General features: G+C 47.1%; 2 protein-coding genes and 2 pseudogenes across 3 annotated transcripts; 2 read left to right on the top strand and 2 right to left on the bottom strand.

The window, feature by feature from the left end:
• LOC119285557 overlaps positions 1 to 2,391 on the top strand; it is a 16,392-nt pseudogene extending 14,001 nt beyond the window's left edge.
• A 4,579-nt stretch (positions 2,392 to 6,970) lies between these two features.
• LOC119285554 (tRNA-specific adenosine deaminase TAD2-like) lies at positions 6,971 to 10,167 on the bottom strand. 2 transcript variants are annotated; one of them, XM_037564852.1, is made up of 8 exons: positions 10,030 to 10,167; positions 8,901 to 8,938; positions 8,730 to 8,796; positions 8,484 to 8,643; positions 8,283 to 8,382; positions 7,909 to 8,012; positions 7,553 to 7,629; positions 6,971 to 7,207 (listed from the first exon to the last, which is right to left on the bottom strand). In XM_037564852.1, exons 1-7 carry the CDS (start codon positions 10,066 to 10,068, stop codon positions 7,589 to 7,591), a joined length of 549 nt encoding a protein of 182 aa, XP_037420749.1. In that variant the 5' UTR covers positions 10,069 to 10,167; the 3' UTR covers positions 6,971 to 7,207; positions 7,553 to 7,588. The 2 variants fall into 2 exon arrangements, with proteins under 2 accessions (XP_037420749.1, XP_037420750.1); XM_037564853.1 differs by having other exon boundaries at positions 8,484 to 8,598.
• LOC119285556 lies at positions 9,012 to 11,246 on the top strand (annotated as a pseudogene).
• A 959-nt stretch (positions 11,247 to 12,205) lies between these two features.
• On the bottom strand, positions 12,206 to 13,729 carry LOC119285553 (probable WRKY transcription factor 24). Its single transcript, XM_037564851.1, has 3 exons — positions 13,461 to 13,729; positions 13,215 to 13,319; positions 12,206 to 12,933 (listed from the first exon to the last, which is right to left on the bottom strand). The coding sequence occupies exons 1-3, from the start codon at positions 13,511 to 13,513 to the stop codon at positions 12,471 to 12,473; spliced, it is 621 nt and encodes a 206-aa protein (XP_037420748.1). The 5' UTR covers positions 13,514 to 13,729; the 3' UTR covers positions 12,206 to 12,470.
• Between the last annotated feature and the right edge of the window lie 1,894 nt (positions 13,730 to 15,623).

Here is a 15,623-nt window from a genome sequence, read left to right as displayed (position 1 = left end):
GTGATTTGTAAATGCCACGTGTCATCCATCAGGATGGGTCTCACATGCTAGCCCGTGAGACCTGGTCTCATATAATTCTTTTCCTCCTCTCCACCCCCTCGCCGCCGCCGAATGACGCGGCCGGGCTAAGCCCGCGCAGCGGACGGCGGCGGCGGGGCTCCCCCATCCCGTGAAGGCACGGTCGGAGTGCTGGATCCTAGGCGGCGCGGCCCCAGCTTCGTGGCGGCAGATGGGCGGTTGCTGTGGCTGCGGGGGCGGCGCGGCGGTTGGGCCTGGTGACGCTCCGGTCTCCCTCATGGGAGTGGGTCAGAGTGAGTGGGTGTGGCGCTCTGTATCTCGATGCTAGCGGCTCTCCGACTTGGCCTCCTGCTCCGCTCGGTGTGGCGGCGCGGGGCCTTTGTGGTCGACGGGAGGGGTGGCCGCTGCCGGATCTGGTCGGGTGTGGTTGAATTCGGCCGGCCAGCGGTGGTTTCCTGCTACGGTCTTGTCTTCGTGTGGTGCGGTGACTATAGTGCAGCGGGGTGACCTCTTGTCCCCGGGCCTGGCGTGGCGATGTTGGACGCCGGGGCGGCGGCCCCGGGACAGTGGTTGATGTGTCGGCAGCCGTGGAGTTCGCGCGGGCAACGCGGCGGCTGCGGTGTTGTTGGTGGAGAGAGGCTCATCTCTCCTGTGGTGATTTGTGCATCCTCAACTCTCGGGTCAAGATCTCCGGGCTAAAGTCAGGATCTTGGTTGGATCAGACGGCGGTGTCATCTCCAACGTCGTTTTCCTTCCTGGGGGCGCCATCTTGGAGATCTTGATCCCTTTTGTGCTTCCTACAGGCTGGACGTGCACGGCATCGCGGTCGGCAGGTGCCCGACCGGCGATGAGGTTGGTGTGGCGTTGCGACGCCTATGGCAACGACAATGGTGGTGAGAAAAGCTGAGTCGCTGCTTGTCCTTTTGATGTCGAAGGTCCGGTGCGCCAATGGGTGTGCCCATGCTGGTTTCTGGCTATGACAGAGAAGTTAGAGCTGCGGGCGGCAGGGCCGCTGCGGCAACGATGACTCCATGAGAATGGTTTTCAGCGTGCGGTGCTCTCCGGATGTTGCGCTGGACTAGGTCGGTGCGAGGCTAGCAACTTTCTTTTGTGAAGCCCATCAGCAAAATCGGAGCTGCCATGTCATCGACGCTGCGGTTGACTGTTTGGTGTTGTTGTGGCCAGGTCGTCCGCATTTGCCCCTTGGGGGTTTGTATCTAGGTTTTCGCCCGGTTTCCTCTAATTAACCGGGCAACTCTCTTCATCGTATTCAATGAAAATGGCAAATCTTTTGCCTCATTGCACAAAAAAGAGATCCAAATTCAGCTGGCGGTGGTGTAGCTATTCATAACTTTAGCAAACCCATACTTGTCATGTATTATCTCTAACGATGAATGGTAAAATGTTTTAGAGCTACACTCTGCTCTAATCCCTCTGAAGTTGGTCTCAGCTATTGCTTTATGTACATACTTCTTAACAAATCTTGTTTGTTGCTTCAGTTAATGAATGAGCAGAAAGCAAGTGCTTCTATCCTCTGGTTAAGAATGCACAAAATTCTAAAGCTGCAGCAGATCCATATTTAGAACTGCGTCCCAAATTCCCATTTATTGAGCATCTCATTATGCATGTGCATGTCACTAACATTATATTTGGTTGCAACTTGCAGGTTTTGAAGAAAGACGAGAGCATTAACCAGATGCAACAGGATTTTCAGGAATCTGCAAAGGAGTTGACCACTCTCCGGTGCACCCTTAAATCAGTAAGTGATGAAAGGGATGCCTTGTGGCAGGAAACAAAGCATTTGCGGAAAACTGTTAGCGTGCTGCAAAACGATGTTGCCTCATTAAAGCAGAAAATCAAATCGCTCGACAAAGACATACAGCTGAAGGAAGGCGAGATACTGCTGCGTGAGGGTGAGATTTCCATATTACAGGACAGCATCGATAGGCCACTCGACATCATCTGCAGTCCTCATCAATGAAACAGTTTGACATGGAGTAAATTTGCGTAATTCACATCCTTCTGTCTGGATTCTCAAATGGCCTTTTCCTTCTGTCTATTCTTTTAGAAACATAGAAACTTGGGCTGGATTCTAAAATGGCCTTTTCCTTCTGTCTCTACTTTTAGAAACATAGAAGCTCAGGCTGGATTCTCAAATGGCTTTTTCCTCCTGTCCCTTCTTTTAGAAACATAGTTCACATCCTCTATCCCTCTTTAAACATAGTTCACTATATTAGCAGTTGGATAATGGTCTATCCTTCTTGTTTGCACTTTGACGATGCAACCTGTGTTGCTACCCTCGTTTAGTTTTGTGATACTGCACTTTGTCTAAATCTAATTGTTTGTTGAAAAGGAGTAGTCAGATCTTTTTCATATGCAGTTTTTTTAAACAAGCAGGCTTAAAACACATAACGGTCCATTACTTGTTCATTACTGATATGTACAAAAAAAGCATGTAGATGAGTTCAATGTCAGTGAGATGATATAAGGCTCTTCCCAGTGCTCCATGATGGACAGGTGCTAAGGGTGCCACATAGGCAAAAAAAATGATGTGGCAAAGCAATTGAAGAGGAGAGAGAGTATTACAGTGACCCCAAGAAGAACCAATGCTAAGCACAAGAACCTATACAAAAAGACTACCAACCAATACATAAAGGAGTTTTGTCACTAAACAATTAAATAAAGGAGGTCTAGCTACAAAAGCTAAGCACTGATGCATTGGAGATATTAGTTGCTAAGCATTTTAATGCACTTAGCACCTCACTTTAGCACCAATGCATTGAAAGAGGTCTAACAAACATCGCATAATTATGATCAGAGGCAAAATAAATTCACACTCTTTTAGTGTGCATGGATGTATAACCCACCATGCTGATTCAAGTCCTCATGAATGCTTGTGGCCAAGGTTAAAACCACAAATATTGCAGCTAATGATCTATCCCAGAGGGTTTGCAGCCATCATTCAAAACCATATACGACGGCATGATAGAAACTAAAGGTTTGAAGGTAGCGTGATTCCACCCGCCACAGTTACATCATCAATACAAAAGTAGTAGAGCTACCCCTAAGCTTATAACACACGTGAGGGGGCACGTCCACACCTATCATGCATAGGAGTTGCACATCATTAGGATCTTGTTTGGTTAAACCCCTTCCAAGGGGATTGGAGAGGATTTGAGGTGATTGGGGATTGGGGAGAGGGGAGGGGGGGCTTGTAGACGATTGAATCCCTCTCAATCCTCTCTAAATCGAACATGTGTTTGTGGTGTGATGAACCGACGTCATTCACTAATGGATGTGTTTTCTTCTGGACCTTGACATGTGTCTAAGGTTATACGACAACCATTTTTTTGATGGACAAACTCTAAAATTGTTTAACTCCCAAATGCCATATTCGGTTTTACTAACCGTCTTCACCGTTGGCTTTGTCTCGACGAGAGGTTTGATACTAGATCACATATGTGTAGATTTCGACCCAAAAAATCATCTTAAAAATTGCCACCTAGTAATTAATAAAATTGTGATGATATTGGTATTAAAATTGTCACCTAGTAACTTTCCTTATTGTGGGGTGGTAACAAATCCATCTTAAAAGTTGTCATCTAGAGGTAATGAAGTTGTCATTGTGTTGATATCAAAGTTGCCACATGGTAACTTTTTTTTAATAATTGTCTCCTCCTTTATTCATTTATAAGAATTGTTGCATCGATTACAATCATGGATACCACCGCCTCTAGGAGGGGAGAACCTAGCTAACCTAGCTAGTTCTTGAGCTACCTGATTTCCCTCTCTATTATTGTGATCATAAATAACATGATGAAAACCTAATGACATGTAGAAACAATCATCAAAGATGGCACTAGCTATTGAACAAGAGATGCCCTCTTGCAAAGCCGAAATGACCTCTGCACTATCGGATGTAATATCAATCTTGCTACAACCAACAGTTCGTGCAAGGTCCATACCAAATCTCACCGTTATCACCTCTGTTGTGAAGGAATCGAAGCAGATGTCCACCTTTTCATTTGTTGCAAGTATGAACTTGCCGTTATGGTCCTGGAGGATGGCACCTAGAGTCCCTTCTAGCAAATCATAAGCGAACCCATCATCAACATTTAACTTCATGTAACCTGCCCATGGCTTCGCCCATCCAACAGTTCGAACCTTTACCCAAAAAGGCTTTCGCCCCGCTTTATATATAAAGCAAAATCAACATCACCCGGTACAAACGCACGCCACCACCACACACGTACACCCAAGGCAGGATACATAGGCGTTGAACGCAACAACAACACCCTAGCACTACCGCCACGAAGAGATGAAGCCGCATACGACGAACCGTGGACTCCAAGACGGCACCTTCAGGAAGGATATGACACTGGAGCGCTGCCACCGCCCGATCCAAGGATCGGAGTTTCCCCTGGAGCCGCACGACGGACAGTGAGAGCCATGACGACGCCTTCAAGAAGGGAACGAGTTTCGCCGCTGCCGGTCCATCCGAAGATAGAACAAGTTTTCACCTCGACCAACACTCACCGCCACCGAACGCCACACCCCAGCTACCACGCCGCCCACATGGCCATGGCCACCAGGCAGCAGCAAGCCACAGGCTCTGCCCAAGAGCACCGCGCTACTGCCACCAGGGCCGCCGTCTCGGCATCCAAGACCTTGACACCACCTCACCCGAGACCCACCGCTACCCCAACCAAAGAGACGAGTGGAAAGGTCCCACCTTTCGCACCCCCGGGCGTCCCCAGCGTCGAGACCCAGTAGGCCGGCCAACACTGGCATACATCGACCCGTCCTGCAACCCCGAGTGCGAGACGTGTTCGGTCCTGCAGCACCATGAGGGGGACGAGGTCAGTCCTACAGCCCCGAGTGCGAGACGAGTTCGAACCTTTGCCTTAGGCTTGCATGCAATAACATAATTTGCCGCCAACCCTCTTACCGCAAAATTAATTTGCGAAGCACTTAGGGTTGTTCTCCACGAGTAAGTTTCCTACACTCATACCACAAATACCACCTTGTTGTAGCCTTGTTTCTCTTAGTCTGGGCAACCCAAGGCTTGAATATCATGGTATGTCACCTCATAAATCGACCTAGCATGCCTTTTTTATGATACCATAGACCCCTAGAAGCTTCCAAACTTCATGTGCTTTGCCACATGGTAACTTTGGTACCAACATAGTGGTAACTTTGACAATAATTGAATAATACAATGACAACTTCATTTATCACGGATCCATCTACAACTAATCATCTCCCTGGTTTTTAGGGGTGGACCCTCCTCTTCCCCTAAATACCAAACCATGATTTACCACGATCGTCGGTAAATTCAATCCCGTATGAATTGTTAGCATTTCTCAAGTCAGAGTTCCTATAGCTTTTTCTCAGAGACAACTGCTTCTGCTTAGACAACAACGCTTCTAGGTAGTGCTAACAACAACGAAGATCTAAACCAAATATTATGCAAGTCACAGTCATAACTAGGTAAACAAAAATTAAATTAGATGTGGCAGAATTACATAACGCTGAATTGCATTATACTCCCTTCATTCTTAAATATTTGTCTTTCTAGAGTTTTAAATGGACTATCACATACGGATGTATATAGACATATTTTAGAGTGTAGATTCACTCATTTAGCTTCGTATATAGTCACTTGTTGAAATCTTTAGAAAGACAAATATTTAGGAACGGAGGGAGTATTTTGCAGAAGAATATTTGTCACTTTTGTTTAAGCGAGCCAAAAGCTTTTTTATTAATCAAGAAGAAGATGTGGACGAAAACCGATACAAACAGGGAATCCCATTGACATCACGAGACACCATGGCCATGGCCACGCCCACTCTCACCAGCAACATGACAAACACCCAGAAGACGCCCACCACCGCGCATCACACAACACAAATCTCAAGCGGACTACTCCCAAAATAAAGAAAAAAATACCTGAGCGAGAAACACATCCTTGAGACTAACATCTTGCAAGGTTGTCACATTTCCCAAGGAGACATTAATCCCCTGGTTGACATTCTTGACTTTACTCTCATTGACAAGGCGGCTCAAACCTTGGGTGATCGAAGGCATGATAAGCAGACCTTTGATCAGCTTCGAGGGGGCATGAACAATGGCATCGTCCCCTCTGGTCAACGTGGCACCCTTTTTAACAGCCAACACATCATCAGAACCAGAAGTAGCAAGGTTGAACTCAGCAGCCACCTTGCCAATGGAGACCAACTTGGGCTCCATAGCTTCAACTAACTCTGATGACCTCAACCGAACACAGTGGAAGTTGCCCACAACACCTTGATACCCATCTTCTGCCACCAGCAGCGCCTGCATCGCCTGCAATGGGCCATCAACGATGCTGTCTGATGAGCAAGGTCCCTGGGAGCCTGTGCTCAACCTCCTGTCCTCCTCTCACCATCGGACACATCTGCAAACTCCAATAGGATGGTCGCACGTGCCAACCACGAGCACAAATAGTCCTCTAGCATGCGCAGAGGGAGGAGAGCCGTGTCCAACATGCCTTGCAGCTCAGCACCAAGCGATGAACACAGAGTGTCTGGAGACCTTGCAACTGTCGTGCCCAGCACAACCTTTACTGGCAGCATCAAGAACAGGAGCTCGGGCGTTCAACAAGGGCAGCCCCAGAATGTCTCCACGGAAGGGCATGACCAGTCCGGAGGGGCGCGTGCAGTGACTAAGAGCTCTGCTGGTGGGATGGCAAAGGCGACAGTCCTGTTCGCGGTGCCCAGAGGCAGGCGAGCCATCTGATCGGGTCACCACAGCAAGAGGCAGCCTGGTGGTCAGGAGCCAAACAACGGAAGCATCGAATGATGTTGTAACACATGGAAATGTACTGCCAAAGTGTAAGCTATATTCAAAGCCAACTTCTCTATTTCACATTTCAGTCAAACAAATTGCAAGAGACTCAATTAGTAGCAAGGTAGGCAACAGGAAATGCGCTGCAATGATCAAACTATCAATTGAATTGCATTTAAGAGCAATAGTAATATATAACAATTTGCGTAACACATTTGGTTTCTCTTTTATTTTCCCATAAAGGACAAACCAAATGTCTAGATGATAGATAGCTGCAACTAAGTAAGGCTGAATTCAGTGTTAACACAAGCTAATCAATAGTGGAGAGAATCTTCTTGAATCGCCTGACCTGTAGGATGTAGATCTGCAAAATAACAACAGCAACCTCAAAAACAAATGATGTACAGTAGTAGTTTAGATCAGCAAAAGAACAACAGCAAGCCCATATAGCAAACTACACCCTTCGTTCCTAAATATAAGCCCTTTTAGAGATTCCAACAAGGACTACATACAGAGCAAATGAGTGAATCTACACTCTAAAATACGTCTATATACATCCGTATGTAGTCCATATTGGAATCGCTAGAAGGGCTTATATTTAGAAACGGAGGGAGTACACAGATACGTACAATTCAACACAGCAATGCTCAACTCTAAATCACCGGACAAACCTAAAGCAGCTTGCCATCCATTGTTTAAATCAGAATACCTGAGATCTTCCTCATCAGCACGACTAACAAACAAGTCACTGCTGATCCACTCGGACAGGTCTGTGTGGCTTCGGTGCTGAAATGCATGAGAAAGCCGTCGTCATCATATATAACATTAAAGGACATGGCAAAAGTTTCTTTGATGCTTACATTTGTGGTTCTGATTCTAATAGAACATGGAAGTACACTGACCGGATCCCTAGTGCTAACTTCTACGAGACCCCAACTCATATAAACAGAACCAGTACAGTTCGAACTTTAAGCAACATTTTAACACGGAAGTAAGAACTGAATTAAAGCAACCATGCCAGGAATTGTGGAATAATATGTGAAATGTGAATGTAAAAGAACAAACCATTCGGGTTTCCTTGTTCATAGAAATTTCTAAAAAGAGCGACTGCCTCTTCCGCCATTATCCCCCCAGTACATTTAAAACCTCTTGATCTGGTATCTTGGCTCCTAGCAAAAGAAACGCATGAGACCATGTTAGTTGTACAATTTGTGAGTAACCTAAATAACTAACATAATTTGGAATTAGAAGAATGCATGAGAACTCAATAAGAATGTATGGCATTCAATGCAAACAGAAAGATTATGCAAGCCCAACTTTGTCATGACACATCATAGAATATTGAACTACTGGTAGAAAGGCATTATTAACATTCAAAGTATAAGAAGGTTTGTTCACATGAGCAGAGAGTTTTCAATTTGCCGCTTATATCCCCTCACCCTGTTAAGTCATCCGACGAAAGGCTCTCATGCAGTGACATGACTGATCCACATCCCCCGAATTTATCATTCGGACACCCAAAGTATACTTCCCTGACTCCTACCAAAAATATCATAAATTCTTACTGGTTAATATAGTTTCAACAGGAGAAATAGAATAATCAAGATGGGGCAAACAGGAGAAATAGAATAATCACAGACCTAGTATCGACAATGCTGATGCACACATTATGCATGGCTCGCACGTGACATAGAGGTCACATCCTGCAAACTTATCCGCGACCAGTGTCTGGTCAAGGCCAATACTCTGCCACTCCTGGAGAAGGACATCGATTGCTTCCATCTCAGCATGTCTTGTAGCCTTACAATTGAAGTAATTTATTTCAGAGGAAAAAACACAAAAATGTCTCAAAGCACAAACATCCAGCACACAGGAGAATAGCATACATTCCGGGTGGCATTGGTCCTGTTGCTACCAGAGGCAATAACCTTCCCGTCCTCCACAATCACACATCTATCTTGACGGGGATGGAACAATACAATTAGCACATTAGGAACTACAAATTTACCTTCCACCGAGTGAACTGTGAACTATATTCAAGGGAAACCAGAGCATACCCTACAGGAACCTCAAGGTTGTCCAGCGCAAACTTGGCCTACAAAAAAAAACAGCAGGAGCTCTGCCTTCATTAATTAAGTAGGAAAAAACCGACCAGTTTATGATGGAAACCTGTTGGAAACCGATAAAATTGGATCGACTCGCCTAGCTAAACTAGGCCCGGAGCTCCGCGCTCATAGACAACACAATGAACCCAAAACACCCACAAACCTAAGAACAATTGATGACAGGTAGAAGATACAACTCTGTCAAAAGATGTCACTGTCACGCTGTAGACACACTACACCCTGATCAAGCAGACCAGATTTGGCATGAACCACACAAATGAAGGTCGCAAGATTCCTGGAAGGTTTCAAAGAAGCACGAAAGACAACCTGCCAAGAGGCGGGAATCCAAACCCGTCCCGACTACCAACTGAGCCAACAATGCCGCCACCCACATAGCACAAAGCCAAAACCTCACCCCTCTAGGGCGCCACTGCGTCGCTTTTCAGGGATGGTACCCCGGCATCCACTGCCTCGGCCTCACTGGCAGAGCACCCGCATGCCAAGGCCTTCCCACGCACCTGGGCAAGGGAGAAGCCACGGCCGCACCAGGCACGCCTTCCAAGGTCCAGCGCCAGATTCGGAGCCACCACATGAAATGGTTTTTCTTCTCCCTGCAGCTAACTAGCCTGAGATAATGCCAGTAACTCTGCTCGGTAGTTTTCTTAAGAAGGCCTTAACATTTTGCTGCTACACTCATTGGCCTATACTGGGTTCGATTAACCCGGATTACACTCAATCACACGTACTGGTTGTTGAACCATCTAAATTAAGCATGTTCAGGATGATCTGAGGATGAAGCTAATCTACAAAAGTAGTTTCAGAGAGTTGAGGAAATAATTTCAGTCAATCAGGCTCCTATAGGGAGAAGAAAAAACACTTGAATCCCTGGCAATCCGTCAGTCACACATATGGGAACGATCAAGCCCGACGCCACATGCCCACCACAGCAGGAACTCGACAACGCCGCCGCGCTAGACTAGCCGCAGGGCTCGCCGCTCCGGCGTCGAGGACAATGCAGCCACAGTTCAGAAATACTGGCACGCATGTTCTACTCGTACGGCAAGCACGATTTGAGCCATACCTGGTCGAGCGCCAGCTCCATAAACGCAGTAGCCGACATTGGTTGGGCACGAAGGGTCAGCGAGCGAGCGCAGGCAGACGGCGCACCGGAGATGCGGCGAACGAACTGCTCGAGTGGGGGCGTCTAGGTTTCTCCTTATTTTTCCTTCTCTCTTCATTTAGGCCGTGGGCCGGGCCCTGAGAGCCCATGTACTTCGTCGTCTTCTGACTGGGCAACAAAGCGGGGAGGGAGCCACCGGGTCTCACCCACCAACGGCGGAGATGGGTGGTGGTGCCGCGAGGAGGGTTCTCGAGGCGTGGAAGCTCGGAGTGGTCAAGTACGGCGACGCCCTCAGGCTCCAGGAGAGGCTCGTCGCCGACCGGAGAGCCGGCCGGGTCCCGGACCTCGTGCTCTCGCTGCAGCATCCGCCTACCTACACCCTCGGCAAGCGGCGCACCGACCACAACCTGCTCGTGCCGGAGTCAAGCCTCGCGGGCCTCGGCGCCGAGCTCTACCGCACGGAGCGGGGCGGCGACGTCACCTTCCACGGCCCGCGCCAGGCCGTGCTCTACCCCATCCTCTCGCTCCGGGACATTGGGCTAGGCGCGCGGAGGTATGTCGAGGGGCTCGAGTCCGCCATGATCGAGGTTGCCTCTCTGTACGGCGTCAAGGCGCGGCCGGGGGGCGCCTGCGAGACCGGCGTGTGGGTCGGGGACAGGAAGATTGGGGCCATCGGGGTCAGGATCTCGTCAGGGTTTACCTGCCATGGCCTGGCCTTCAACATCGACCCTGATTTGGGCTACTTCAAGCACATCGTGCCCTGCGGCATTGCTGACAAGGAGGTCACATCGCTGCGGCGGGAGGCCGCGGTGGAACTCCCTCCTGACGAGGTGATCCATGGTCAGCTCGTGCAGAGCTTGGCGACAACCTTCCGTTTCAGTGATGTTAAAGTCAAGGATGATTCCGAGTGTGCAGACATGATTAGCTCAGCTGCAACTGAGCAACACTGATATGTATTTTGCTCTTTGTACTTTTGTATACTGGGATTTTGCCTCGACACCTAGTTATAAACTTTTGGGTTTCAAAATTTTCCTCTGATAATGTTGGTCGTAAATGAAGGTGCTTCCCATGCTGTTGGCAAGAGCTAACATCTGAACCATCCTATTAGTGTGGTGTCTTCTTGGTATTGCTTTAAACAGCATCCTGCTTCATGAAGATAATAATTGTGTGTGTGGATATATATCAGCTTGGTTGAAATATATGGGAGAACACCTTGCCACGGTAACAACATTGGAGAAGTCGTCAGATTTTGCTTGTTTCAGATAAGCGGAAACAAAGGTAATCTTCATATGGTATAGGCCAACAGTGAAAACCTGAACAAGCCTATTTGTCTCTGCTTGGTATTCTTTTGACCGGAGATGGCAAATTCTGTGGATATATTACACTGTTAACAGATGGTGTCGGTGTTATATGGAGCTACCAAATGTTGATACTGAAATTTTCCTCTATTATTGAGCATGCAGACCTTTTGTCTTATTTGATGCCTTGTCCTTGTTTTGTTCTCTCTTGATGATCAGGTCCATTTGGACAAGCCCTGGCTGCTGTAGGATGCTTGAAGGCAAAGAGGTCTTTAAGAATGTAATTCATGTGTAAATTTGCACCAATAACCTCTCCAACTGTGGAATATAATCTATTTTCGTTCCTCCGACTTCAGCAGGTCTCCTGAAATATTGCATAATATTGATTTTTCGCTGAGATGGTAAAGCTGGTATGTTGCTACGCCATGCACAAATAAAATGATCTTACACATTCGCCTGAACTGGATTTTGCTTATTGCATTGGCATCCTGCTATTGATGGCCAATGTACAAAATATGGTTTGGAATAAGATTGCTGCCCATCTTTCATGTTCATGTACTCAGTGGTCTTTTCTATGTTGTGCTTCATATCACCAAGATGTTTGGTACTCCCTCTATTCACTTTTTTAAGGCCTTGAAAACATTTCAGACAAGGTATGAAGTAGTTCATTTTTAGTTGTCTGAAACGACTTATAAAAGTGGACGGAGGGAGTAGTAACTTGTTTATGGCCATGCTGCACATATTTATACTATGATGATTTGAGAGCTCTGCCCTCTGTCACCGTGTGTGTGTTCCTACCCTAATCGTCTAATCCATTCTTATTGTGTACTAGTACTATGTAGCATAATAATAGGGTAAGGAATGTATTCATTGCTTTTGAAGGTACAAGATGCTGCAGTGTCTCAACAGAAATAACATGAGAGTTTGCAGAAATGAACTCTGCCTTCTGAATTAGCAGTGGTATTTCATTTCAATTGAACTAAGAAAATCTTGGCCACATCCCACATGCAAGTATCTGGTGCTCTAGCATGCGTGTAGATGGGAAAAAACATGTGTATCATATTAGTTCTTTGAGGTAAGATCAATTGTCTTCCACTGATCCATTTACAAAAAATGGAAGAATCTGATAGAACCGAATCTCCCTGCATCTATGTCTTCTGAAATGTATGCATCTTGGCACTCGGTGCTGCAGGACTGGAGATCAGCACAGGCCGTCTTTTGCTCCACAACGCCGGGGGCCCAGGAAGAAAGCGCCTCTGAACGCAGCGCAAGGGGCTTGTTCTTGCTCTCCGAAGGCGTGGCGCGTGGCGCCGCACTCGAAGAAGGCGAGCTCGCATTGGCTCCCGGCTCCTGAGCCCCGGATGAATCAAAGCAGATGGAGACTGCCTTTCCAGATGCGGTCTGCAGCTGGAACTCTGTGGGAGTGAGGGCAAGGAAGGCGCTGTTGCATGAGTGCTCGTTGTAGTATGTGACTTGGTACAATGGGGGGTCGCTGTGATCTTTCTGCTGAATCTGCTTGGTGGCCGGGCAGTTCATGTTGTCTTTGTAGGTGCATCTGTAGTAGTACCTGTGGCAGGATAGAAAGAAGACGACGAATCTTCTGTGAGTAAATCGAAGAACTGAGGCTTCTTCTCATATATTGGTAAGTTTGTTACACTGTGCATCTCTATGGTAGATTTGGATGAGAAGAATGAAAAGACCACCCAGGAATCATGAGAGAGAGGCCGGTAAAAGACTTGTGATGTGCCTAGACGAGGCGCTAGATACTAATGGTTTTTTTGGGAGCACATGCAGATGCAGATCACCAAATGAGGATGAGGACGAGGAGACCAAAGGCGGGATGCGAACCTGGGAAAGTTGCAGTTGTTGATCTTCTTCTCGCCGTACTTCCTCCATTGGTGGCCGTCGTTGTGCGGCGCAAAGGTATCCACCTTCCTCATGCGCTTCTCTTTCCTGCAAGTTTGTTTCATTTCAGAAACAAATCAAGAGAGGTTACTCCGATTGAACTGACCGCGCGCGCGCGCGCACACACACACATATATATATATATAGAGAGAGAGAGAAAAGAAAGATGCAAAGAAGCAGAAAACTGACCTTGATCCATGGCCTAGAAGGTGTGATTGATTTGGGCTCGGCACGGGAGACATTGTTTCCCAGTCCCAGAGCAAGAAAGGAAGCGCGGAGGAGAGGAGAGGAAGAAGAAAGGAAAAGAAAGGTATGAGGAGCTAGCCTTAATCAGAAGCGTACTAGAGCAGGGCGCCCCTTTTAGCTTAACGTCAAGACCTCTATAATTGAGTCCCTGATGCAGCGCATGGATTATAAAACTCCCCCTCCCCCTCATAAACTGAGACCGGCAAGGGAGGACGGAGAGATGCAAAGATAATCTTGTCCTCCCTCCCTCCCTCCCTCCCTAACCGGCTCCCAGTCCCAGAGGGCAGAGGAGCAGAGCGTATCGCTATCACGTGCTCCCCCGCACCGACGGGCCGCCCGCGACCCCGAGAAATTTCTCCGCACCTTCTTGGGCGAAAGCCCTACAAGTGGCCTCGGGTGATGTGTTCCGGCCCTTTTTTTATGGCGCCAAGCACTGTCATCGATCTCGCAACTGGGTCTAACAATAATAACCCCCCCTTCCCCCTCCGTTGATCGGGACTCGCCCGCCTATATTGTATTCGGCCGGACCGGTTCAAATCTTGTCCAAAATGGAAGTTTGGTAGCGCCCGGCGATTAAACTAGTCGCCGGATTCTTCTTGGCTCGCGGAGGCCGGGAATCGTCTCGTTGCTTGGGAGGGGAGACTAGCTGATACCTAACGCACATCCACGGTTTGCACGGTTTTTTTTATAAGACCCGCACATGCCGCACAGCCAACTTGAGGCGGGAAGGAATCTCTAAAGCTCCCCCCTAAATTAGGACCCCGGCCCCCCAAACATGAGATCATCCCTGAGGTTTTCTCCTCCTCCCAACTGCAACTGGATGGATGCCTGGTCACCCCCACCATTATGTTATGCTGCAAATGCAAATCGCCCTCTGCTCTGCATCACCATGCCGCTCTGGCTAGTCGATGCGTCGGGTACTCGCGTCGGGTCTTCCCAACCAGTAAAAGCATCTCTTGCCGTTCTCCTCCTCTATAGAAATAGGAGTAATATACTCCTATGTTTCTTTTCTGAGAGCTCTGAAATAGTATTCTCTTGTGAAATGTTGACTGGCAAGCCAGGCACAGCACCATGTCCATGTTATTGTTTCCAGCCAGAATGGCAACCATGACCTACTACTACTATTCTCCTGGTTTTCTTTTCTTTTCTTCTCCATATAATAAAATGATAATAAAAAAAAACGGGGTGTTGATCCTTGACCATGTACTCCTCCAAGACAGCTCACAAATGCCGCAAGGTCAAAGAATTCAAAGAGAAGGAAACCAAGTGTTACCAGATCACATACTTTATTCCTCGCGGGAAGAAAAGATCACATTGTTTATTCTACCAGCATGTTACTATAATTAAGACCTGCTTAGCCAAAGCTCTGACCTTTTAACCCATTTCCTCCCCCCCTGTAGTAATTTACAAACACTATGAGGCGGGGACACGTAGCCCCTTTTTTAATTGCCTTCTTCTAGAAGTAGGACAGGTAACGCCTTCTGATTGGCCGTTCGGCAGAGAGGGGGAAGGGGGATGCATGCCATCCAGATCTTGGCTTATTCATTGACTTTGCACACTATTTTTATTTTCGCAGTATAGTAAATGTCCAGCTAATTGAGTTGGTTACCGACTAAAATAGGGCGTCACAGTCCTGATGAGAAAACAGATAAAATAAGCCGTAGAAGTGTGGCCACAATGAAGTACACGATTAACAATCCAGAGCCAAGAGATAGAAAAAGTGTGCAAGTGCGGCGCGTCGACGTTCAGACCTGCAAATATCAGCGAACGCCATAGACTCATTGTTAAATTAATACAGTGTAACTACCCAAAAAACATGGAAATAAATACGCAGGAGTAGTTTTTTTTTGCCGGGAATAAATACGGAGTAGTTATCCAAATATACAGTAAATGGTTAGGCACTAAAACCTACTCCACCAAAGGATATATATGTTGCGGCACATGGATATAGTCTTTGAAACCCAACTTTGACGTCTTTAGTGTATTGGTTTGTGAAAGCAATATTTAGAAATGTCACAATTCTAGAATACACCTTTTCATTTTGATCAGTCAAAGTGATCCTTTTTATGTATCAATAGTCAAAGGGAGATATTTGACTACACATTG

Source organism: Triticum dicoccoides, chromosome 4A, assembly GCF_002162155.2.
Source record: "Triticum dicoccoides isolate Atlit2015 ecotype Zavitan chromosome 4A, WEW_v2.0, whole genome shotgun sequence".
Taxonomy (NCBI): domain Eukaryota; kingdom Viridiplantae; phylum Streptophyta; class Magnoliopsida; order Poales; family Poaceae; genus Triticum; species Triticum dicoccoides.
The sequence above is the reverse complement of the archived record's forward strand: the minus strand, read 5'-3'. Positions and strand labels throughout refer to the sequence as shown.